The sequence below is a fragment of the Cinclus cinclus genome, chromosome 4 (genome assembly GCF_963662255.1).
Source record: "Cinclus cinclus chromosome 4, bCinCin1.1, whole genome shotgun sequence".
Taxonomy (NCBI): domain Eukaryota; kingdom Metazoa; phylum Chordata; class Aves; order Passeriformes; family Cinclidae; genus Cinclus; species Cinclus cinclus.
The window spans coordinates 32,430,053-32,457,484 of record NC_085049.1 but is presented as its reverse complement, the minus strand read 5'-3'; the positions used below and the strand labels follow the sequence as shown (position 1 = coordinate 32,457,484).

The window sequence follows — 27,432 nt, the reverse complement described above, 5'->3', positions numbered from 1 at the left end:
TCACGTTCAGAAGAGCCAGTTGGGTTCACAAATCAGTGGTTTATTGAATGCAGCCTATATGTTTCTTTGAGACTGCCATTGGTGACAAATGCAACTACTGCAGAATATACAGCATTAACAACATGACTGCAATCACAAGTAGAACTTCTTGGGTCAATACTCAGCATAACTGATGACCCAAGACTAAGAACAGGCATCCTTTCTGCGGAGGGTGAGAAAAACAAGCCTGCCAATCTGTCTCTTAAAATTTTGTGTCAAATTCTCATCCCCAGCTGAGGTACAAAATTGAGGTACATTTTATACTTCATACTTTGCACTATTGTGCAAAGTGCTGTCAGTGGGACTGTGGTCAAACCTTCCGTTCCGTGTAGCTGAATCGTATGGAATATTTCCTGGTAGGAGGTGCACAAAACATTCGGTTTGTGCAAAACATTTCTGGGTGACAAGTAAAGCGCAGCCACGTGGTTTCTACCCCCTGTTCCTGTTCCTCCCCACGGCTGTGGCAATGCAAACCACAGGACAGGACTCCTCCTGGGGGCCGTACGTGCTCCGATCGCCGTGGGCCCTGCCGTGACACACCGAGCTTCGCCTTCTCTTCACTGCTGTGTGCTTCCAACACACACAGGAGAGGTGCACAGCTGGTGGGTGTACTCCGTATTCTGCCTTACAGAAACAGTCTTAAAACTTCTTGAAACATAACCACATTGTTTTTTTCTCTCAGATTACCATATCACTTTAGAACAAACTTTTAACTGAAAACAAACTGACCTTTTACTATTTTTCCACAAACCGCAGTTTGGGAACAACTAAAGTGAAGACAGCTTTGAAAAAAAAAAAGGAACATGAAGAATCTATTGAGTGGGACTTTAATTTGCTTCACTAAGTAAATTTAGCTCACAAATCTGCATATATTTTCTGCTTTTTTTTCACTCCTAAAAATTTTGGGTTTTTGCCAAACGATACATGCATGAACCATACATACAAATCATAAAAAAATACACCTACTGCAAAGAGATTTTAACAAAAATATTTTCTTTCATTCAATTAAGATCAAAGAGTTTTTTTAATCTGTGAATAGGAACCTAAACACAGTTTTTAGTAATGTGTGTTGGTACACACAGAAGCACACTGTTTACTGTTATTTCCACAGGACGTTTTCCTTGAAAATTCATATATGATCTTGAATCCAGGTTTAGAAGTGCTTTATTATGAAGATATTTTTAAATGCAACACAGATTCAAAATACTGAAAATCAAATTGCTGTGAAATCAGTATTATAAAATGGCAATGAAGAAGGAAATATTTCAATTAACATGCATCCCCACTTAACTACAATAATTTTATTGAGAAAAGCTATAATAATAAATACTTTGTACCTGCATTCTACTTCTATCCATTTCTCTGGATTTTTACATGCTCTCTTTTACAATTGTATGCCTATCACTAATCATCTGTATTTCTTATCCTGCTGAAGTTGAAGGATGGGTGTCAGAAAAAATAATTGGAGAGAAAAGACAAGACAATGAAACCCTAACGTCTTTTGCTAATGAAGGTCTTTTTAAATTAACAAACAAACAAACAAACAAACAAACAAACCCTCACCAAAACTCTCAGAATTCTACATTCCTGATGTAAAGAAATTGGATTCAAAAAGAAGTGTGAATGATAAAGGTACATTTAGGCGTGCAGGGTTGACTGTTGCAATCAAGATAAGCTAGGAGAACTATCTGTATATAGGTGACAAAATAACTCCCATCCATTTGGCATGCAAATTTCATCCTTAGGCAACAGGTTTGGGAGCTAACATGGTACTACAGCAGCATATTAAAGAACTTGTCCCAGCTCAGCTAACAGACATATTTAAATTTAGGCTCTTTAAAAATAAAAAATAATTAAAAGATCCCAAGACATGGATGATTGTGGTTTTTATCTCAGTTATTACTAGTATAATTTCCTATTGGAAAAGTATTTTCCATATGCCAAGTGGGAGTCAGCAACTACTTTGCTACCCTCAGGTACTTAATTTAGAATCCTGCTTTATCACTGTTCACAATCATTTTATTATCTAACAAAAGACCTAATATTTTGGGGGCAAGGAGGTGGAGAAAACAATTGTTCTGTGTTCTTCTTCCTTTGAGATGTGAACAGGGAAATTTACATCCTGAAAAATACATGGATTTTCCTCTTGAGAGTGGGGAGGCAAAACACAAGTGTTTCTTTGCAAATTACCATACTAATCACTTGTGGGAAGAAAGCTAGAATCTTTCCCTCTGGAAATGGATTGGGAGTGGTCTTGAAGGTAGGGAGAAGGAACATTTTGACTCATGCTCCAAAACTCCTGCTCAGAAGAGTCAGTCCTGTGAGGTAAGACAGGTTTTGGATTGGCCCTGTGCCTCTGCTAGTGCAGAAGGGACCATACCTGCTATGGGCTGATCCCCTTTGCCTGGGAGTGAGAGTCTTTGGGAAAGAACTGAGACAATCCCAGCACCTCTCAGCAGCCCTTCAGGAGTGTTTCAGCAGTATGGACTCCTCACCATCTCAACCTCTAAGCTACGATTTAAGAGACTTGATAAGCATATCACTTCAGCCACTTACCAGAAGTGAATGAAGGTTAGAATTTAACCTCACATTCTGTTCTTTGAACGGGTACAGACACTTTGCAGTCATTTGTTCTCATTATCCTGGAAGAATCTATGCCCCAAAAGGCCTTTTTTACCAACAGATTCTAAAACCATCTTTTGAGTAACTCTCTGAAATACAAGCAAAGATGATCAGCTGTGCTTTTAAAGAATTTACTCAGTTCTATTAGAAACTGACTCTTCAGATGAACAGTTTTCTTTTCCTGATAAAATGAAATAGCTTCTCCTAGAAATGCAGTACCTTTACTTTGATATTTTCAGTCAGCTTTCCCAGTATTCTCTACTGTGTGATACAGATAAAATTTTCATTCTTCATATTTGTCCAGTACCTTTTTTCATATCCTATACAAGGTACATAAACAGGTGAAGCAATACAGTAACTAGTAGAGAAAATTTTAAACTAATTCCTTCTCAAAACAGAATACAGTTATAAATGCTATGGGCAAAAAGTGGTAAAAATGTAATTGGTTTAAAATTCAGTAACAATATCAACAAAAAATTTATAATAATTAAAACTAGCAACTAAAGACCAGTAACATGAAAGATCGTATGCTAATTTCAATTATACTTTTTTTTTAATTATACTATTTAAATTATGTTGCTTTTACTTGGCTTTGCCCTAACAAATAATTCAGCTATCTAAAGTATTGAAAATACTTTTTCTGTCTTGTAACAGCTCACTTTCCATGCAACATGTCCTCAAAAACTTTTCATTTCTGTGCTTTCAAATACCATTTTTGGACAATGATTTGAAGGATGACATTAGTTAGAAGACACTTATTTTGTGGAATAGCATGTTCCAAATATTCAAATAGTCAAGCATCTAACTCACTACACTTCCAGCACAGGTTATTAACTATTTACACAGAAGTTTTCACAGTGTGACTAAATGGCACTGCCAGGAAAAAAGCTAATGATGGTGGTAAGTGGAGTTTTCATCCAGCTGGCACACAGTCACCAATGGGGTTCCCCAGGGCTCAGTACTAGGGCCAGTCCTGATTAATTTCTTTACCAATAATCTGGATGAAGGAATCAAGGGGCACCCTCAATCCTTTTGCAGACAACAAGCTGGGCAGGAGCTTTGATCCAACAGAGGGTAGGAAGGCTCAGCAGAGGGATCTGGAAAGGCTGGACTGATGGGACAAGGCCAAGTGTATCAGGTTCAACAAGGAAAAGTGCTGAGTCCTGCCCTTTTATCACAACAAGTCCACCCATTGCATTGAAATCAATGGACTACTGGCTTTTCACATTTATTTGAACTATTTCCTTACTTTTTATTTAAATCATCCTTCCGGAGTTTTACTTTTAAATTATTAATTTAATTAAAAGGCATTTTTAAAATTACCCTTTTAAAAATATGTTTAAGAAGGAAGGAAACAAATTTTATAAAGAGGCAGATTCCAATCTATGTGACTCATTGCCATTCAACTGACAATTTACTCCAAAAACTCCTTTTATCACTCCGAGAGAAATTCAGACTTAGCAGCCATTCCTATCTTAAGGCTTAGATGCCAGAAAGCACATAAGTCAGCTGGAATGCTCATGTGCTGCAATTCTACAATTACTTCAGTACTAAACTAAAATTCTGAATTTAATGAAACTAAAATTCTGAATTTAATGGTAAAATCAGTGGAAAGTTTCCACTGATGTTAAAATACACTGGTTCTATGGTTCACATTCTGTTGAAGGACTCAGTTCAGTTTCCAGCTGTTTGCTGCCAAATATGTGCTTATTTCTCTTTGCAAATGCTACCACTTTTTCCTAGGTGGTTTCACCTGTTAGAGCAAAAGGCTGGGTCAAAACCACATCTCTAATAGATGCTTCAAGAACCTTGCAACTTTCTGTTGGATTTTTTGATTTACACCACCTCGTGTTTTTCTCTGTAAAACAATGGTTGATCATATGATCAAAAATAAACTTGTTTTAATTATGGGGAGAATCTACTTCTTCAAATAATACAAATGCCTCAAAAATAAACATATTTCAACAGTCTAACGTGTAATTCAAATTCTGATATTTAAATTAAATACTCATAATAACTGCAATAATTTCAACATCTTGGATACAATAATTACATGCTGGCAGCTCCACTATGACCATCTAGATAAGCTTCAACATGTAAAGTTGTTATTTTGCACGAACGTTTGCAGGGAAAAGCAGTTATATCTGGAAAGCTACATCTATTCTGTTGTTCTGTAAGAATCCAGGGTTTGATGGGGTTTATGTGCTTAAGACAAGAAAAATAAATTTTATACAGTGCTATAGTATTAATTTTCTAATTAAAAGGTGACAAAGAATTAATAGAATTTCCACAACAGGAATATTACACTATAGACAGAATGTTCCAAGCAATGCAGGAATACACAGAAAAATAATCATTGCTCTAAAAACTGAGAATTTACAAAGCTCTTTGACAGCATTTTATTTTTTTAATGAGGCTACCAAACTTGAAAAGCAGTTAGATTAATTGATTGAGTGTAGGAATTGAACTGGCTGACATCCCAAGCCAGACCAGTGTTTTTGGTGAGGAGTTGCCCCTCGGCCCCAGACCTTGGAGGGCATTTGTTTAAGTTTATAATAGTTCCTAAGAAGGTTGTCAAAGGTTTTAAAACTGTTTATGGTAAAGCTTTATAACCCTCATTTCCCATTGGTTGCCTCTATTCCCAGTTATATCATCCCTTTTCTCCTCCCAGTTCTGGAAAGTTCTTGTAGCCTTGTACCCCCACTGGTTTATGTTCACCACATTGTTCCACCCCATCCCACCTTATTGGCCCCTGCCCCATATTCCTCCTCCCTTGCACCACTTTTCCCTTTACCCATTGGATTCTCACCCTGGACCCACCTCTCATCATCCCTTATAAATACCCTGGATTTTCCCTCAGCCTTGTCTTCTACCCTTAGCTCTTACAGTGTGTGCCCGTGTTTTGGGCCTCGTCCCACATTTTCTTTTATGGTTATTAAAGGATTTAGTTCCAGAGTGGTGGTGTGGACCCGTTCCTCATTTTGCCACCTTAGCCCTGATATCAGGGGACCCTTAGAGATTGGTCAGGGAGACTGCCCTCGAGTCTTGCGCCTTAAGTATTAAAAAAAACCCCGACAATTGAGATCAAAATATTTTAGCCTTAGTTTATTTTGATCTGTGTAATACAATTAGGGTATTGATGAAAATGTGTATTTCTTTAAAACCTAAGAACTTAGTTCACTTCTTTAACTTCGAAGAACTATGTTTTCTGCAGGAATTTGCATTAGCCTGATTGTTACTTCTATGCAAAAATGATGACATCACAGGAATCTGAGCAAAGTAGTTTTTTGCCTGGATATGTTTTTGTGCCATTTTGTAAATAAATGGAGCTTCATAAGTCTGAAAAGAAAAATAAATTCAAATTCCATAAATACAATTAAAATATCTAAAAATATGTGGTGCTTAATATTTTAGACATTATAAACATTTGGACATCTTTTAGACATTATAAATAGTGACCCTTTAATAAACTATGGCAGATCATTTATTTGTATATATATTTAATATTTTGTAGTTGTACAGTACTATCTTATAGCCCCAGTAATGAAAATTTCTCCTTGCAAAGTATCAGTCATGTTTTAAAACCAGAGTAACTTTTTTTATCCATTCATGAAAAAACTTATTTGTTTCTTTTTTTCAGGTGAGAACATTTGTACTTGTATTGGAAATTTAAATAAGGCAACACTTAGATAGCAACATTTGCCAGGTGAAGACTGGAGGGGCATTCCTTAATAAGAATCAGAGTCGTTATTTTCAACTAATCATGACAGCAAGTATTTTGCAGCATTTCAGTCAGCACTTGCATGCAGTGGTGACATTATCCCAAATTCCTAGTTATTAGTAGTAGTTTGGATGATGGAATAAATAAGCAGAATATTTAATTAAAAAAACCTTTTGCTATTGCTGTAGTCATCACTGTGAATAATCGCTATTAAATAAAATCACTATGAATAATTACTATTAAATAAATGGCTTAAGAGGACTTTTCTGTTTCAGTGAATGAAAAACAAGGATTCAACTTACTACATTTCACCTTTGCCTCATTTGCCTTATTTCACACTCTTTTCATTTTTTTTTTTTAAGAAGAAGGAAGTTGAATACTCATTACAACTGATTCACGTCTATATTTGTTGCAAGAGCTAAAGGAAATACATCATGGTTTTTATGTAGGCTTGTGCAGCTTACCTGTTCTGACCTAACTCCCCAGTCCACTGAAACCCGGGACCTAATCAAGTTAATGGCATTTTTTTAGTATGACATCTAAAATCATGGCATCAAACCACAGAACTGCTCAATCAGGATCTTTGCCTGCTGCAATGCTGGTAACAGAAACTTATGGATGCTGAGGAGCATCAGTAGATTCAGATTGTCTGAATAACTTTCTTGACTCACAGTGAGAAGAGTCAATGAGGGGATTTCCAGCTTGAAACCTATGTTACGTTCTAAAGCTAAAGCTCACATAAATGTGTCTGCTTGAAGACACAAGCTGGGTATTCACACACAAAATATAATGGATGACAAAATTCCTTTTGCCTTTCAAATTCCCTGATATATTTCATCCATAAAGCAAAACTTTAAAGAGAGCAATTAAATTGCTCTGTTTGCTCTTAAGACTTCCAAAAAGAAGAGCAATATTTAACAGCTGAAGCTGCATTTCTGATGCACCTATATTGTGTTAAGAACTGAATTAAGAACACCCTGAACAAAAGAACACTAGGCAGCAATCACTGCAGATCACTACTTACTGAAAGGCTCACTGAAAGGCTTAATAATCCATTATTAAGTAGAGGACAAACATAGCTCACAGGATTCTCCTGTGCCTTACAAAACCAAATACTCTTAATATATGATGTTCAGTAGAGAGGTATATCATAGACTAGCATGTTTGGATATGGAATTTGGGAGGATTGCTGTAAAAAAACAGTTTTTATTATGAGTTTAACACAGTCCTAAGTGGTTTTAATTCAGAAGCGAAATCATGCTTCCATTGCTTAAATGCCAACTATTAGGTTACATTGTAAGGGATACTCAGCTGATATCTATGTAAGAAAGTAGTGACAAATCTTATGACAAATGTTTAAGTTATAGAAAAGGAACCATTCTTCTATTTGATGAGAAATTTAGAAGATAAGAAACAAATGAGGCCAGAGCATGTGCAAGAGCACAAGCACACAATTGTCACAGTATTTATGTTTAGTCTTTAGTATGCTTTTCATCCAGGCTAGCTCTTGTCTGATCCGACCTGAAAGAAGAGCACATGCATTGCACTGCTCTCAGCAGGCAGCATGGATAAGGCCACTCAGCTTCTTGCATTTCAGGAGGAAGAACTGGGGCAAGACAGGGTTCAGGTACATGGAATGAGCTGTACTCGTCAGATGCCTTTTGGATTAGTGTCCATTTTGTTCAATAGTCCAGATGCAATCATTTAAATACTCACAATGAGCCAATTTAAACACGGATGAGTGTTATGACTAAATTTGGCCCAACATAATTAGTCACAGGATTCTATTAAAACATAACACAAATAATGTAAAAAATAAAGTCCATTGAAATTTACCTTCTGAAGGTCACACAGCTTAAGATGTGCATCTGCCTCTTCTCTAGTGAGGAGAATAGTGTTCCATGGAGACCACTCATGCTGCTTATCCCATCTAACCATAACCAGATCATACAGGTCACTGGAGGCACTGAGAGCCGACTGGCAGCTCCATATGTTCTCAATCAGGTACTGCATATCTGGAAGCTGAAATGAAAAACAGGGTTAAAAAGGAAGAAGCACATTTCATTCTATAAGTCTTGCACCCATGTAAAAACCCAAATAAAGCTTTGGGTAAAAAAATAAAATTCTATGCACATGCTATATGATCACTCATTTAAAAAGCATCTTGACATACATATATACTTTTTGCATAGTTGTTGGAACATCTGCAACATTCTTTGACCTGTCATCTAGAATTCTTTTTATTGTATAAATTGCAAACCACCTTTAGAAATACACCTATGCTTAAAGAGCTTAAGGGCTGTTTCTTTATGGTGTGGAACATCACATATCACAGGAAGAAGCTGTAGCTTTTAGCCCATTTCTCAACCTGTCAACAACATACACAAAATAAAGGACATATAGTCAAAGCCAGTGCTTACTACGAGTAGCAATGCTCTTTCCAACAGTACCTGAACTAAGAAAACAATTTTACTATCATCCTGATAATCAACTTCAGACTTTCTGAGATCTTCTAGTATAAGTCTGTACTTCAAATATGCTTCTCGCTGCCGAGCCTCATTATCAAGCCGATAACAGGAGCGACATCTGCCAATGGTGCGGGAATTTGCAGGAATGGGAAACTCAGTAGATGCTAAATAACTTTCACAGCTATGACAGAAGTAAAATTTTTTATAAAGCTTTAGGGGATCTTGTGGAACCTAAAAATAATAATAAAAAAGTTAGTTTACTACAGGGTATCTTTGTATTACTTGGATGTCACTCTAACACTGTCAGGATACCTTTTGCATATCTTCATACAAGTATTTTAATATGTAAAAGCTGGAAGTATTTATTTTAAAATACCCAATAAAGTGCTGTGATTTTTCTTTGATAGGATACCAAGAGTAACTGCATTTTCTTAGTGCATTTGCTAAAATCAGTTATATAAATCAACTAATTCACTTTTAAGCTATAAGAAGATACTAAACATTATGTTCTAGTGCTCTTCCTGGTGCTTTTATGTATGCAGATTGTCAGCTATTCTGGAAAGATGACAACACTGAGAAAACAGAAACTAAATTCTCCACATTTGATTTTTCATGCAGAATCTGCCCTTTATGGTGAAGATAAAACCTTGAGATTATGGGCATATTACTATTTTGGCATAGGAATACTACATCATTGGACCCACATGTCCAGAAACATCACAGGGGAAGAAAATAGACTAAACTCCTCATCTCCATATTCCTTCATAGGTTCTGGAAAGAATGTAATGTAGTCTGTGCAGAGGGACCAATCTGTAACTGGATAGTCTAAGTAGTCTGATAATCTTCAGTCCCTGCTATGGTACATCTACTAATAAACCTAGTGCAAAATTAATTGTGAGTTGGTTCTAAATCTAACATCTGCATCTAAATCTGACAGATTCTCTACTCTGGAGGTAACACTGACCACTGTAGGAGCAATACTCTTCTGACAGATGCAAAACAGACATTGCTACTTAGAGCAGCAACATATGATAATGAATCATATTTTTATTTGTAATCTGTAATCAGAAAAGAAAAACACTCACACAAAACTAACATCTTCTTGCACACAGCAGCAACTGATTCTACAACAGAAGGCCAGAATAGTTTTTTCTTAGGTGCAAGCTCATTGGATATGGGCAATGTTCTTCCTTTCTGGATGCATAGCATGCTGCCTCTTGACTAGTAGAAAAATCACCATTTCCTCTGTCAGTATATTGGCACCACTTTACTATTACACTATTACATTTTACTGATACCATTCCATAAGACCTACCATTTACAGCTTTCATATTTTTTACTTCAGCCACAAGAGTTCCTGGGCTCTCTCAGTGCTGCCAGCCACTTGTCAGGTACTTATAACCATGTCTATGTCCCATGCTTCCTAATAGGACTATATAAATTTATTTGTGTGAAACCTATGTATTTGCTACATTTTACTCTCTGAGGAACTCCACCACCAATTCTACAGCAAAATGTAAAATAAAAAAGCTTTCAATGTTTTCCATCCACCTTCTCTTTAATTCAATGGCCACTATGTCAGGCTGCAAAATAAGAATACCTTAAGTAACCCAGCAACTTCAGGGTTAAACTCTGGAATTTTGATATACTGAAGAAATAATGTACAAATTCTTTTCCTCAGTCCTTCCAAGTTGCATTCTTTCACCTCTCTTGACATAAGATCAATTTCCCTGTCAATTAATGCCACTATTTCCTGTGTTAATTTACACTGATGCTCCTGAAAAGGAAAAAAAAAAAAAAAAAAGAGAGGGAGAAAAAGGAAAATAAACTGTACAACAATAAAGAAGCAAACAAAATCATTCAATGAGACATGAAAGCAAACTATGAATTCTATGCCCATTACCATTCATACCTCTGTATGTTCATATAAGAACAAGTTCACAGAACTCATTAGCATCACAGGGAAAAATCTCTAATGAAACAACTGTAGAACTACAAAAGTGGGAATGCTTACAGATTCTGTTTTAAAGGGCCTGTATATGTATACCAAAGCTGTGAGGAACTGTAAGCCTGGAAGCACTAAAAGATGCTTAGCAAAGGTCCTCAACAAGCAAAATTTTTAGTTTTCAAAAGCCCAAAGAAATATTTCCTTAAGAAGCTTCCTTTGGCTATGAGATTGGAGGTGTAACATGGACGGGTTTAAAAAAAATGCCACAAGAAATCCCAAAAAATCCACCACACAAAAGGCATGGAGGACTTTGACAGCACACCTGGAAATTATTCACTTCAATATTTCAAATGCTTGGCAGGAGATTCACCAGAGAGAGAGACATAAGAGGTGAATGAGTTCAGTGATTTTTCAGGTAAAAGAGAGTGCTAATTTACAGAAATTCACTTGTTCACTACAGCAATATTGACTTGTATTAAGATGGCCAAAAGTTCATAAACCAGAAGTGCTCTCAATGCCATAGTGACTTTAAATCAAATGCTGGCACTACTAAAACAAACAGCAAAATGCTTGTTTGTTTTAATAAGACCAGGAAGCAGCATTCTATTCCAGGCAGATGTCAAGAGTACCATCCTGAGAGGACCTTGAAACTCATACTTTTTGTACATGAGTAAATAAATAAAACTAATACAAAAGACTAAAAAAAATGCAACCAGCTTCTACTTAATTGGGAACACTACCAGCAACAGTGGGGGTGGGGAGTGAGGGGCAAAGAGAAGAAGAAACATCAGTATTTGCTACCCATAAAACTGGTAATCCAAACAAATAGATATTTCAAAGAACTGACAAAAAATAAATTGTAATCACCACATACTTCCCTGCCACATTTCTCAAGATTAAGCAGTAAACTAAACTTTGTACTGAAATTGTATTATGTATTAATATATAAAGCAGTATAAAACCATGAGGCTAAAATTCTAACCCAACCTGAAGACAAATATGCACATGATAAAGTGAAATATGAATTTAGGGTATATCTGGAATGTAAATTACACTCACACACCAGGTAGCACATGAGGCTCCCTAGCTGCCAGCTCACCATCATGGTGCTTGTCCAGTAGCAGCAACATTGCTTATGTGCCAACATAATTCAGTGGCAGCATCTTTGGAAAGTACAGCTTCAAGCTAAACATAAATACAAAACTAAATCTTACCTTCACTGTACATTTGACAGTTAACAGCACAGATGTTCTCTCATCTTTTGGGATGTCCTTTGTGGTAATGCTGTGGTAGATTCCAAGTAGTTCTTTGCCTCTGAGTGTGCTCTGTGTATCCATTTCAGTGATTTTTCCATCAAATGCTTTCCACCTCCTAGGTTGTGCACACTTCAGAAACAATTTGTAGAACTCTGAGCTATTAAAATCTGACCACCAGCTGAACAATTGCACTATGTTACATCAAGTTTCATCAGAGCAAATAAGGACTTAAGGTTAATGCCTCACTAATGCAAAAGGCTAATTCTATTGTCGATATTGATACAGCACCTCTTCCACCAAGGCAAACATTCAATTGCATATTTTATTTAAAGCTGCAGGTCATAACAATTTTGACTTACAGGATATTAAAAGCAAATAATATTCTTCTACAAGGATATGGTCTACTTCTTTAAAGTGAATTTACTGACAGTAGTTTTAGAATACATTTGCTCTGTATTTCACTTTGCAGTCATAAATCCCTTCAAACTATCAGTAAAAATCAGTAGGTCTGTTGACTATGTAAAGACAGCAAATTTAGGACCTTAAAGTCTACTGCAATAAAAAAATATCTCCAGGAAACTGTTCTATTTATACTAGTTGCAGAAGGAATACACTTTGTTAGAGGTAAGGCAAGGTATGTGGTTACAGTTTATCAGACACTTCACCCAGCTTCTTGTTTGCTAACTTAACCACATGCCACATGCCTTATGCTTCAATTATCTCTTTGCACATCTTCAACTTTTACAGACAGTAGGAAGTTACATGATGTCACCTGCCCTACTAGGTCTGAAAAGTACAACCATTTTCTTCTTTGCAGAAGACTGGTTTTGCTTGCAAATCACACTGTTACATAAGGAGACAGGTATCCAATTCCAACAGAAGAAGAGTTTTCAAAAGCCTCTCCCCATCATTACATAACTCCATTTCCTTTTCTTAATGGGGAGAGGTATTTGAAACCTCTTTCTGTGTATTAATTATTCTCTTTCACTATATTTGGAATTTAAGGGTCACTAACACTCAAAAGCTTCACCTTGCAGTCTCACTGTGACCTAACAACAACAACACTTCATGTAGCACTCACATGCCTAGTAGTTTTCTGGACGTGACCCCAGCCTTGACACAAACATTATTTTGATGAAATAGACTTGAATTTGTGATAAGGAATAAAAATACCGAGAATATTAGAGAGCTAGAAGACATATGATTATTTATAACCACAGACTTTTCCTAACTTTATAATAAACAGACTAATATAATAACAGACTTTTCCTAACTTTTAAATAAATAAAGTTAGGTAAGAAAAGAAAAACAAAATTTTCAAAAGGATTTAACATCAAATTATTGACATTTAGTTTTATTATCAGTGGGGGTAGAACTCTAATTAAAGGATATATTGCTAACCAGAGGTGACATTTCAGAGCCAAAACTAAGAAATGCAATAACAAAACCAGACATCAGCTAAAAAAAAAACCAAAAAAACCCCAAAAAACAACAACAACAACAAAATAAAACAAAAATACCAACCAAACAAAAAAACAAACAACTCTTAATTACTTGGTGAAATGTTTGAATTTCTGCAAAACTAGATCAAGGCAATTTTTTTCTCTGTCATAAATAGGCAGCATTCTACTGTATCTTCATTTTGTTTCACTATCTCTGTACAATACTAGAAATTGTTTGAAAAAACCCCAAAATGAAACAAAACCTCCCCCCACACACTTTACAAACAATAAAATTCAGACCAACTTAGAAGGTCTATCATGCTGTCAAACTTTGGTATGTTAGACTGGGCCAAAGCACTGTTTTTCCTCTTCATTTTCCTCTTCAAGGAAATAACTTACAATAATAGAGAAAGGTCATTTGCCTGTGCTAGAAAAAAATCAATGGCCAGAGTAGACCCTACAAAATAATAAAATTAGATTCTTCTAATAATTTGCAAACCCAATGTGTGCAAGCAGTTTTGGTATCCCATTCTGCAAATGATCCTTAATACAGACCAATTGTGTTATCATCATTAATTCTTCAAAACTATATATGTAACTTCTGTATTTTTTTCTTACTACCTTATCATTGCTGGATATTACATAAAAATATGTTAAAATGTGAAGAAAAAATGCAGCATTTTATAGAAAAAAGGAGAGAATCTCAAGTTCTCTGATTTCAGGACTATTTCTCTGTACTCCAGACTGACATGAGAAAAACTACAACTTAGATCTTCTGCCAGCTTTCTCTTGTCTTTTGGTCTGCTGGCAGTGCTGTGGAATTTACAATAATCCTGTTATCTGTATTACTTCAGAAAGCAAGGCTACTGCAACTACACTCTGCCACCAATGCATAAAAGCAGAAAAAGCACCTATGAAACACACCACCACAGACAGAGAGAAAAAGGTAAGTATAATAAAAAAAATCCATAGGATGTCTGCAGAAATAGTACAAAGCATGAATGGTATGACCTGAGTGACAATTAATAATTACACAAATTTCTTTAAGTAAATATGATTGCTGTATAAAAGCTTAATCGTGTACTTCCTCTCCAAAGTGTAAATGCTGAAGAAGAATGAGCTCAGCATAAAGAATCCCCTAGAACATAATGCACACACAACCAGTAGCAACCTTCATAAGAGCACACATGCCTGTGGAGGTACATGCTTAAAGCAGCAAAGAAGGGAACAAAGGTTTCCATGGAGAAGCAAGTTTCATACCACACTGGCTATTGCAGCTTGCAGTCTTCAGATGTGAAAGATGTTATTCCAGCTCTAACTGGCAAGTTTCCAGGTCGACATTACCAGCTCAAAGTTCAAGAAAAAACTTAATAATCCCTTATCAAGCACTCAAAAGTAAAATTCATATTGTAATTTAAAGTGCTTAAATTGCACTGTTGCAGTCATAGCAAACCATCCATCTAATTTTGAGATTTACAAAATCATATTTATTTTATCTTTTTAAAAAATGCAGAAATTGTTACTTTTTCCTCCCTCTGAGTTAGAGCTATCTATGCCAACAGTTTAGAAGAGCACCCAAAATCCTACAGCTGACATGATAAAAAAGCATTAAAAGTTTCACTAGTTCAGAAGCTCGATAGATTTTAAAACTAAAAAAAATACAGACTCTTTCATGAAAAACATTATTTATACATATAAATAGGATTAAATAAATTCTTAGTAACTGCTTCAGGAAAAACTGTTCACTGTTTGGAAAGAAAAATTATCTGTTGTCTCTGATGTGTCTCCTGATTCTCCAAACATCAATTGTCACTGAGAGTTCTTGTGCTGAAGAACATTTTGTTTCTGATTCTAGATGTAAAAAAACTGTACAGCTTGTCAGAAGATGTGCTGGAAGTAATCTGTACAGGGTAGGACACTGAAAATCTGTCCTTATGGGAAAAGTAACAACAGTCAGTTCAGAGAGAAATGTATTTGCTTTGACTGTTCCGGGCTTCTTTTTCTTAGAAGGTGACAGAACAGACTGTAAGTAGTAGAAGCAAATATTAAACAGAAATGTTTCAAGGCTCTGAAAATATTCCTAATTATTTGGTTTTCTGGGGATTTTTCATTCTTGAAGCAATAAGACGGAAAACAATCACACCACAGCATTAAATGTGGTAACAGTTCCACCAGCATTTCAGATAAGCAACTTGTTCATAATCAGAAATGTAACAGATTTTATCAAATCATATTTAGAGTATGGTTCCCCTGCATCAGTAATGAAAAGAATGAAAAAAAGTCTATTTTGGACAAAACTGCCATTTTTACTTTTGATCACTAAACAGTCAAAATTTAAAAATAACAATAAAAAATTTAGATAGTTAAAGAGCATTTCTGTTGCAGTATTTCTTTTCATTATCATGTCATATACATTGAAAACAGCCAGAAAATAAACTACTACTTTTTTCCAATCACTGGATGTCTACCCAAAAGGACGTTTTTTGTACTTTACATTAAGATACCATTGAACTTAATGCCATTTTTAATCATCTTTGTGAATGCAGGCATTTTATTTTTTTTTTAATAAAGACTGGAAGAACACTTACCTTAAATATCATCCCCAAGTTTATACAAGAATGAAATCTCAAGTTAAAGTTCTAATGAAATTAAATTTAGTGATTTAGTAACTGAGTTCAACATCATATTCAAACTCTTCTTTATACAGTAAAACAGAATAATTGCTTTCTTTAAAGACAGACATATGAGGACCAGAGGCCTATGCTCCTTTGGGAAATTCATGACAAATTTACTTCCTGAAGGATAATAAGTTTATATTATTATAATTAATTACATTTATTGTTTATGTTTTTTTATAGTTAACAGATTTAATGATGCACTGTTCAACCTCCAATCGGTCTGATAGCTATGAAATTCTAAGCTTGGCATAAGAAATCTACTGAATTGTATTGATATGAACAACCACATAATTTACATTAGCATTCACATGATTAACTGTTTAAAACTACAAAAGGTACCTTTTGTACTTTGCAGGTGTCTTTTCTGTTCCTATACTTTGGCATTGTTTATGATCAGCCTGATTACTGACCTTATGCAGAAGGCGCAGTATTGATTTTTGTTGATTCTCCAGACTGGCATCTAGTTTGTGCATCCCAATGCAAGCAATGAGCTGTGTCTCTTCTTCCAGAAGTGCACAAAGAGCTGCCTTTCTTTCAGCTCCAGTAAGAGTTCTGTTAATTCGCTTAGTCTCCTCCTGCATCCATACTGCAGATACAAATATTTGGGGTATTTTTTACAAGATACTTACCAGCAAAACTTCTGCTTTCATATTTAAGAAACAACATAATTGACTTTTCTTTCAATATTCACTAAGAGCCAGTTTCCATTTTTGGGAATTGATGGCTATGGCTATTTTCAACACGTGCAAGAATGCCTACAAATTAATGTAAATTATACAGATGTTCTGTGAGAGTATGAGTGTGTTTATCAGTTCCAGACTGCCAATTTGTACTCCAAACTAAAGGATGAGTAGAGGGAAAAGAATCTCTTTGTGAAAAAAAGAATTTAGCGCCTGTAGAAATATATGATGAAATGGCTGCATTACTGTGGTACCACTAGCACTTAGTGCTGAGAATATTACTGCTTTTCCCTGCATTAATGAGTAAAATCTACAGTAGCTTGAAGTCCTCCAAAACTGAGATAAAACTTGACTGACAGTCACATTTAGCACTCCAGGTCTTATACTGGATATTGCAGTGGCATCACCTTTTGCCATCCAAGGCAGATGAATACACATTAATAACTCAACAGTCATTGCTTTAGTCTCCCTTTCCCCTTCTACAACATAACCCTCCAAGTGGGTGAAAGTGGCACAGGAGAAGCCACAGGATGGTCATGATAGCAGCACATGGATCAGTACATTCTGTGTAAGAATCTCACCCCCTGACACTTACACTGCTGATACGATATGCAGGCTACGTGACTTTAGAGAAATCTGCTTGTAAAATCAGCCTGTGTTTACTGCCTTTGCATATCCTGTAACAATTTCTGGCTTCTCTGAAGAGTCTGATACAATTCAAATACCTCTGGAGTTTTGTAGGGAATTTTATAAGATCCAAAACTTCAACATTCCTGAATAATACCTCCAAGTGTTGTTATCATCCCAGAACAGTCATTCAAAAGCAAAACCCAGCATAAAAGAAAACCATCCAATATGTGATGCACTGAAAAAGCCTGTAACATCTGGATCAGGTAAGATTAGAGGCAGGAGGAGGGAAAGGAGAAAGGCTTGTTGTCTGCCTGTGGCTTCTTATCTATGGTACCTTATGTTTTCCATTTTTAAATATTTCAATTCGTTTCCTTAAGGCCCTCCAAGCTGTAATATGACAGCTGTCTGACAAGTTCTGAGAATCCAAAGATATATATTTTAAATAAAGCCAATTCAGTAAGCAAGAGCATTACATATAATTAATTTACATGAAGTTTTATTATGCCTGAAGGGGGCAGCAATTTCTAAGGTGGAGCTAACAAACACAATAAGCAATTTTATACTTTCAGAAATGAAGAAGCTGTCATTCACCATGGGTACTCACCTCTTGATTCCCCATTTACATGTAACCAAGTTAAAACACTCCTCTTAGATTATCTGTTCTATAGGCAGAGATTTTACTCATTTTACTCATTACAATTTTTATTCTAGTGTTTATAAAGTAAAATAGTTCTTTTCAAATATATACTTTTCAAATAAATAATAAATGCCTATGCAGACTTGCTGAATATATAGATAGATCTCATTTGCACTATTTGTCATTTGTCTACAGGCAAGGTTTGTACCACCAGGAATTGCTTGTACTGGCTGACCCTGTAATAGTAACCCTGTTGTGATTGCAGAAATAACCTTCACAGATTCCCTGGAGGACAATAGTCTCATTCTATTACTGTCACAATGATTTAGCTTGTGCAAACTGTTGGCACTATAAGAATGCAAAATTGTTTCAGATCCAGGTAGGAAAAAAAAAACAACTTCCTTGAATCATTAAGTCTTATTAAAATGAAGAGCATGACTGCAAATCTCCATGTAGAGAAGCAACTAGCCAACACCAGTTAACAAAAACTTAAAAGTGAGATTGATACCAGATCATTATTTTTAACAAAGTATTTTTAAAAGTTTCAAATAGTGGAATTTGTTCTGAAGTGGCACACATCTTTTTCAGGTTGCCTAGATATGAAAATCCTGAACATGCTTGGCTGAAAATTTTATTGTTTGTTAATCCAAAGTCATTAAATTAAGCAACAGACACTTGCATAATCATAAGTTTCAAATCTAAAAATATCATGAAGATCAGTACTCTTCCATAACTTTAACTGAACTTGGTTGTTTCTACTGCAAGTAAGACTTTTCACACTTAAAAAAGAAGGAAAAAAAAGGTGGATCATACATCTGATAGCACACTATACTGGAAGCACTTCAAAGAAAATACTGCAGAAAATCAGATGCCAAATACTAAGACTTCTCATAAGTGGCAAGGAAAAAAGTAGTATTTGAGTGCCTTGGCTTTTGATTACTTAGTGAGATGCACCTTTAAAATGGCTTGACTCTTGGGAAGTGAAAAGCAAACTATCTACAAAGAAAAAGAAGGGGGGGTAGATAACCCCAAAAAAACCACAAATTTCATGAAGATACCATTCCAACAACTGCAAAGTTCAAGACAAGCAATAATTTTTACATTTGTCATGAACAGTGATATTTATAAACCATTTATTCATTCAGACAATGCAATTTGTTCAATGCCACACAAAATATGACAGCATTAAAGGATTAGTGCATAAATTGGCAACTCCTGAATCGTGATCCTAAGCTCTATGAATAACACATGCCACCAAATTCATGCTCAGTTTACCACTGAAGAAAGAGCAAAGATGGTTTAAGGTAGGGTAAGTGGCTTTGCAATGAAGTAGGATAATCCATTAGGTCAGTTCTGCTACAGGGACAACAATATCCAAACTACCAAAGAGCTACACCATAAAGCACTGTAGCCTAGATAACATAAAAGTTGTAACAAAATCACAGTACAAACCTCTGACTTTAAAAGAGGCATGGTACAAAACCAAAATATGTCTTGCAATTTCATTATATGCTGGTACAAGTACACAGCATCTGACTGTTTTTATTTTTCCAAAGGACATACTCTAAGATTTTTGTTCAATTGCACCATTAGATTCTTCTGAGGTTTTATGTCAATTATCTGCAGTATTCACATTATCTTTCTGGAAAAATTAAGAGGTGCTCGTGTTTATTAGACATCATTTATTCCAAGAACAGGAAATGTACAACTTTCAGAATGTCCTACAGAACTCCAAAGAGATTTTTAAAATTTTTACAACAGTTTTGTGAAACATGGAATGAACTAGAAAGGAGAAAAAACATCAGTAGAGGACAACTAAAACAAAAGGAATAACTTCTGTCATATGTTGCAGAATTATGTACAAAAATTTAATCCATTACAGAAAAGTCCATAGCAAATAATAAATTATGGATCTTAATACTGATTTCTTCACAGAATTGTTTTCAGCATCTTAAATGTAGAGTGATAGATAAAAGTAATTCCGATCTGAAAGAACCCTTTTTGTTCTCCTAGCTGACCTTAACTTTAGACATAAATAAATAATATTAATAAAACTGCCAAATAGCACTATTCTACAAGCCAGTTATATCTGAAAAAAGTGTACTGGTTTTGGCTCTGATAGTGTTAATTATTAGTCATAGTAGCTTGTAAGGTGCTGGATGCTGATAACAGGAATGTTTAGTTACTGCTGAGCAGTGCTTGCAGACCATCATGGCTTTCTTTCTGTTTCTAGTAATACATGAAAGTAAAATAATTATTTTCAAATGATACTAATTCCACAGTTTCTGCAAAGCAGAAAAACATCATGGAAGTATCTATAAGAACATGCAAAATCCCTACGTTTGTTTTAAACAAACTGTACTATTTCGTTGCTTTAAGGATACCTCTTTTAGAAAACTTACATTTCAAGTCATGGTACAGTAGCTCAAAGTCTTCTTTTGTTTCAGGGTTCAGTTTTTTCTCATACTCCCTTCTCAATTTTTCTTCTTTCTCCCTTTTTTTCTGTAATTCTTCTTGTGCCTCCCGTGCCAGCCTTAACCTCTTTTGTTCCTTCAGATTTTGCACTAAATTTATAGCATGCCAACGACGGAAATATTTCTGTAACACTATTACCTACATGTGATACAATACCAAAGAACAGTGAATTTAAAACAAAAGAGTATTTTGTAGCATAGTATTTTTTCTTAACTGTTATTTTCTCCAGATCCCTAAGTACATTTCCCAAGATTTTTCTTGTACTGACACTAATTTAAATGTTACAAAATCAGTCATGTATTATTAGTTTAAGCACTAGTATGATTCCTCAGTTTGGTAACTGCAGGAATTTAACCAGTGAGTACAGTGGATTAAATAGGTCCAAATAATCAAATCAAAATATAAACTACATTTAAATGTCCATTTTTGTTTTTCAAATCTCTCCTTAAAATGTCTTTTGCCATGTACTGTTTTTCTTCTTCTCCTTATCTTACTACCAATATACAGAGTGGAAATGTAGACACATTTGCAACATTTCTTTTAAGTTTCTAGTTACAAAAATCAACACATAGACACAAAATCAACTGCATTGTATTTGTGAACAAATAATGAAAATGAAATTACTAATGCTGTTATGACAGAAATGAAAAAAGAAAATTAAATCACTGACCTTCCCAAGCTGTGGCTATTGAGGACTGTGGAAATGTCTACAACATGTTAAGGGAGCATACTGCACAAGCCTCACCTTCTGCTGGCTGAGTTAGCACTTGCACAAGCAGGTTAGTCAGATCAACACCATGAGATACCCAGCATCGCTCAGCATTGAAAGCTATCAAGCACAAAGTCATACTAATACACTGTCTCTGGGAATATCCTAATCTAAAACTTCTCTTGAATAGGTCTTCAAACAGTATTTCAATATGGACCTATACTGCACTGTGCAAATTGATTAACATGAACCAGCACCAAGCTGACATCTCTCTATTGTGTACTGTAAATTCCTTATGGATGCATTACAGATTTCAGTAACTGTCACTAAAGTCCATAGTAAAACATATTCGTACTCCTGAGGGAATTGCCCCCTACTTGGGTTCCACTTTTACAAGCTGCTTATTGCCATCAGCTAAAGCTGACCAATTTAAGAAACTCTTACAAGAAATCTTCTACCCAGAAAATTTCAAACATCTTGCCAACCATGTCAGTACAATTACCAATACATTTATTCTCCTTAGATACTTGGGGAATCAACTGTTTCTTCGTGCAGTTGGATTCAGACTATTTTCAGCAATCAAATTAATAACTAGAGCATTTACAATGCAGTGCCTCACCTTACACAATTTAGGGCATACTTGAGTTGGATGTACAGTCATGGAATACAGAGTTTCAAAAAAGCAGTGTGGAATGCCTAAATGGCATCCTCTGCACAATGAATAGGCTGAATCTGTAATCTGAATTACCTTCATGAGGCAACCCAGTACACCAGGAAACCCCACAGACCCACTGCCTGTGTTTGAACAGCCCATTTCTATGTTAGTGTCAAAGCAGGGAGCTTGAACAGAATCCAAAATGGATCGGTTTGCCCAAGGTAACCTCCTAAATCTGATAAAAAAACCCAACCACCAAACAGACATCACAAAACTCAAAAGCTGAATGCAGATCTCCTAAATCCTAACCCAGTACTCCATCTATTTCAGGCCACATGTTAAGCACGTAGCTTAGGGTCTTCCAAAGAGATCATGAGAATGTTGATGGAACAATCTTGTTTTAATCCTTAAGGCTCTACGTGGAAACTTAACTGTTACTGTAAGATAGAAAACAATAAATTCAGAATTTTTAATATTTAAGAGATTGCAAGATATCAAATGTCACTAAAACCACAGAGCAAACACATGCTTCCCCTATATCTGAATGAAGACAAAAGATGAGCATAAGAAGACATTTGACAGTTCACTTTTAAATTCAGTCTTCGAACACTGAACATTCATTAAATATTCAGATAACATTCACAATATGTTATTTTACAAATAGTTTCAAACAGAGAAGGACTCACTGCTTCAAGTCTACGTTTATGGCATTCTTCTGCTGTAAAATACTTTCCAGGAGTTATTAGTTTGTCAGTCACGTTTGATACATAAAGGCCATTTTTAGTCATCTGTGTCGATGTTGTATTTCTTGTTTGTTGTTGCTTATTTTTTTCCACAGCCGTCTGGGGAAGAAATGCATGTCAGATTAAAAGAAAATACACAGACAATTTTTTCTCTCATTATGTTAAGTGGCAAAATTAGCTATTTGCAATAAAAATCACAAGACTAATGATATTTATCCACTAAATAGTTTCATTTGCACATTTATCTCGGATTTACTTCCTCTTTCCAATCAGAAATAGTGTCAACATTCTATTCCATTTGGCAAAAGCAACATTCTAAAATGACATTAGAAAGCCTTTACCTGTGTTTCCTTACTAAACAACTGAATTCCTTTGTCAGGTAGTTTTTTGGATTTTGTTTGTGATCCTGCATTATGAAATTCCACTCCTGTTGACATGTTCCTAAACCCACCCAGAAAAGGTTTATCATAGGTAGGTCTTTCAATTCTTACATCTACTTCTTGAAATGAGTCCAAACCTGTTAAAATGGAAGCACCAAAATATAAATATTGTTTCTTTCAGTAACACATCTAGATTAGACCACAACTGTATAAGTATAGATAAACGTGCAAAACCAGCATTTACCTCTTTGTACTCTGACAGTTATGACATCAGGCATGTGGTAATTCTGTTGAATGACTTTCCCAGGAAAATGTTTCTGATTCTCAGACTGGACAGTTTCATTAAAATAAGGCCCAGTCTTTCTAAGTGTTTCATTATCCTCAATCATGCTTGCTAAAAATAAAACCAAAATTCATTCCTGAGAAGCTTCTCAAAATAAACAAATAACTTTCAAGTTTACACCAGGATGATTTTATTATAACACTGAAACACAGCATAATCATAGTTTTTTCCACTGGAAAGACAATCTATTTGAAAGCTGAATTTGTATATATCAAATATCATTAGATATTTGTGATATCTAACGTAATACTGTCACCACATAAAGACATTCCTAGCCAGCTACTCAGAATAAGAGTAGATGAATGCAACCCAGCCAAGAGGAAAGTAGTTAGCAAGTCCATACTAGGAACTGTTATTCACTGTGCTCAGGTGCTGAACAGGATATGCTCTGTTCTGCTCTGAAGAACTAAGAAAATGTGGTCCTGTATTGGGAACAGGAACTGACTGAAGACACCCAGAACACTGAAGAGCAGGTGTAGGAAAAGATGGAGCATTTGGGGGACTACAGGAGAAAGACAAGAAAAAAGGTGGCAGGTAAGTTACAGGGGAATCTAAAGAAGGTAAAATAGTAAGGTGATTTCTATAATATTGGCTAAACTGTTAATTTAAATGCACATATAAAATATGCATACCTACTCATACGCATTTCTGGAAACAAGGATCATTCTATAAAATACCATCTAGAAATTACTACTAGAGTTTGAGATGAAGAATACATTTCTTACCTTTGGAGTATGTTTCATATGAGAATTTAAAAAGTTACTGCAGGACCAAATCCCAGCAAGTATGAACAGAATGAGGGTATGTGGAGGTGCAAGAAGCTATAACCAAAAAGAAAAAAAAACCAGTATCTCTTTAAACCATTGATGCCCAACATTTTAGCAACTTCTTTACCTGTCTCTGTCCCATTTGCCATATTCTGCTGGTCCCAGCAGGGTAGACTAGAATAGACTGCTGGTCCCAGCCCTTCTCTGACTGTGCAGTGCCTGCAGGTTCTAGAAGCAGAGGTTCCCCTGCTGGGTCCCCAGCCTCTCCAACTGCTTTCCCCTGTGAGGATACAGGTGATTGCTCCACACCTGACCCTTCTGATGTAACAACTTCAAAGCCATCTGATGCACCTTCCATTTCCTAAAGCATCAGTTGCATGCTTTAAACCTTTCTGCAAGAATAATCGCAGGATCTGTTATAAATTGTGTACTGGCACATTTCTACTACCGAAATTATGAGTAACTTACTGTCCTGAAATGCTTTTCCTGTATCTATTCCCAAAAGGCCTATTGAGAACAGCATGAGATCTTTGCTTCCACCAAACAGAAAGCACTTTTGGCATAATGCTGCAAGGCAGGTAGCCAGCACAGTTCTTTTTACCTCTCTTTTTCAGCCTAAAGAACAAGATGGTCCAAGAGGTCGTCACCCAGAGACAGCACACCATTACGGTTTCCCGAGCTGACACCGAAATGACACGGGCTGGAAGAGCCCTAAGCCCATATTCCTCAACATAAAACCACAACCAGACCCACACGACCCGGGACGCAACTCCCGGCGGGAGCCTGAGGATGCCAAACCGCCCGGGCGGGCGGCGGCCGCTGGCACGGCGCGCACCGGGGCCAGGGTGCGGCGGCCGGCGGCCGCTGGGCGCACGGCGGGACCCCGCAGCCTCCCGCCCCGGCCCCGGCCCCGTCCCCGGCCCCCACGGCACCTCCCGGCCCGGCGGCGCTCCGGGCGGGCGCTGCTGGCCCCGGCGGCGGCGCGGCAGCCACGGCAACCGGGCCGGGCGCCCGGGGAGCAGGAGCGTGCGCACTGGGGAGCGGGGCCGGGCCGGGCCGGGCCGCGCCGACTGGAAACGTACCGGGGACGGGAAGGGCCCGGAAGAGGGGAAAAGGGAAGCGGTGCGAAAGGACGAGCAACGAGCCCGCGCTGGCGGCCTGGAGCGGCCCCAGTGCTGGCACACCCGCGGTGACGAGCTCTTACCGGCCCATAGCGGCACTAATGCATGAAAACACCTTATATCCTTGTGCTGTAGGCATTAGCGGAAGTTGTACTAAACCCCCAGAACTGCTGGCTATCGAGAAAGTGTCTTGTGCGTGAATGTTGGCAGCCCTCTTGCTATACGCCGTCGCTTCGGAGCCGTGTGGCGCTGCCCACCCGTGACACGGGTTGTGCTCTTCTCCCCGGAGGGTCCGGGGTGTCAACACCGAGGCTGTTAAGTGGAAATTAAAGACATGTAAAGCAGAATGAAACCCGTTGAGTTTCCTGGTGTTTGAGGTGCCATTTCTGACACAACTCCTCCAAATGTTTTCAGCATGCTACAAGAAAACTGAAGGGACAGTCACATCACACAACTTTGGATGTGAAATATACAGTTCTGCCTTGCAGTTCCAGGACAATCCTTAAAAAAACATTTCAGCAGGCATTGAATTTAAATGGGGTACTCAATAGTTCTATGCCATGATCATTGTTCACATGTTTTCCAGACATTGTTTGGCACTTGAACGTGGGCTTCCTTCCCATCAAAAGGACAGCATTATACGCATTACCACGGCTAATGCTGTTTTTTCTAAAACCTTGTTTGAACTCCCAGAATAGGATCGCCATTAATCCTACAGAGAGAGACTATCATTTGTGTCACTTTGTCACTGTTATATAGCCGATTAAGCATTCAAACTAATTTTCAAGTTGCAATGATTTTTCATTTTTTTTTCCTAATGAAACAGCATATATGCTTTGAATATTAAAATAATAATAATAAAAATCAGCTTTCAGTCATCTCCTACTGGTTTTGGGTTTAGGTTCAGAACACAGCCACTCGGGATAGGTGAAGGAGCACAGATGGCAGGTTAGGAAAGACAAAAAAACGTCAGTACTTGCTCTGATCTGCTGATGGGAAAGTTTTTTTTCTGGTGTAACAGGCTGTCTCTAGGTCCCATCCTTGCAGATAAACTACTTTTTTTACTCACATGACTTCAATTAAATAATCTCAAAGCATTTTAAGATCCAGTTTTTTAAATCAAAGCTTGCAGTGATTTACTTACCATTTTACAACAGATGATAAAATTCTTTGCATCATCATGTATTTCCAACAATTAAAAGAGAAAAATCAAGCAAAATCATTAGTTAGCCTTCAAATTATACCTTGCTAGCATATTCCTCTTGGAATAAATTAGGATCTGTATGGAGGACACATATGTGCATTTGTGAAAGAGGGAAGATGAGAGTGTGTCTTTATCTGCAAAACTCAGTTTTAAAAGGCCATATATCAAATTTCATCAGCAGTGGGCCATGAAAAAAAATTGCTCCCATGGAGCACAGTTAATGAGCTTATAGGACAGCTGCTTGAAATCACATGGCAAATACATCTTTAGAAGTAGAGAAAATAACTGAACAAGAAGAGAGTTCAGCAAATGGAAGAGAACTCAGTTATGGAAGAATAGAAAGAATTCCAGTAGCTGCTACCATATTCCTGCCCCCCCCCCCACCCCCCACACCTCCAGTATTTCATGCCACTATCATTTATACTAGACTTCTGTTTTTTTTCAAAAATTTCATTTTGATTCCTCTCAGGTCACCTCAATACTTACTACTGAAATCCATTAATTTTCATTGCTCATGTGACAGCATTAGCCCTCATTCAGTCTGTAATCCCTTAATATTTTTCATGAGAAAATAGTGTTTGTTAACTTTAGCAAAGTCCTCTTCCGGAATGCCATCTAGCGGTTTTACTTAGGAAAAGACCAGCTTCTATCTCGGTCAAGACTGAAAAATCCTTCAAAATCAAACAATGAAATTAAGTATTTTTTACTTTTTTAATTTTCAAAATCTAAAAATTTCTGTAATTATAGTAAAAATAGTTGGGAAAAAAACCCCAATGCTAAAGGATGCAGTGAAAATAGTTTATGTAGTCAATACCTTAGGAATGCTGTTTTTCTCTTCTATTGACCTATCCCTCAACACCATTGCAAAAAATATAAATTTGTAATTGATCATTTCTAATAATGATGTCACAAGT

At 36.6% G+C, this 27,432-nt stretch overlaps 1 protein-coding gene across 1 annotated transcript; it reads right to left on the bottom strand.

Annotated features, from left to right (window-relative positions):
* Window positions 1–5,636: 5,636 nt before the first annotated feature.
* IQUB (IQ motif and ubiquitin domain containing) lies at window positions 5,637–24,596 on the bottom strand. The gene is given in 12 exon segments (XM_062491041.1): window positions 5,637–6,000; window positions 8,219–8,404; window positions 8,833–9,081; window positions 10,451–10,627; window positions 12,013–12,183; window positions 16,585–16,760; window positions 20,524–20,734; window positions 22,647–22,802; window positions 23,045–23,220; window positions 23,328–23,477; window positions 24,321–24,372; window positions 24,375–24,596. Coding segments are annotated over 12 exon segments (2,043 nt in total). The 5' UTR covers window positions 24,552–24,596; the 3' UTR covers window positions 5,637–5,838.
* Between the last annotated feature and the right edge of the window lie 2,836 nt (window positions 24,597–27,432).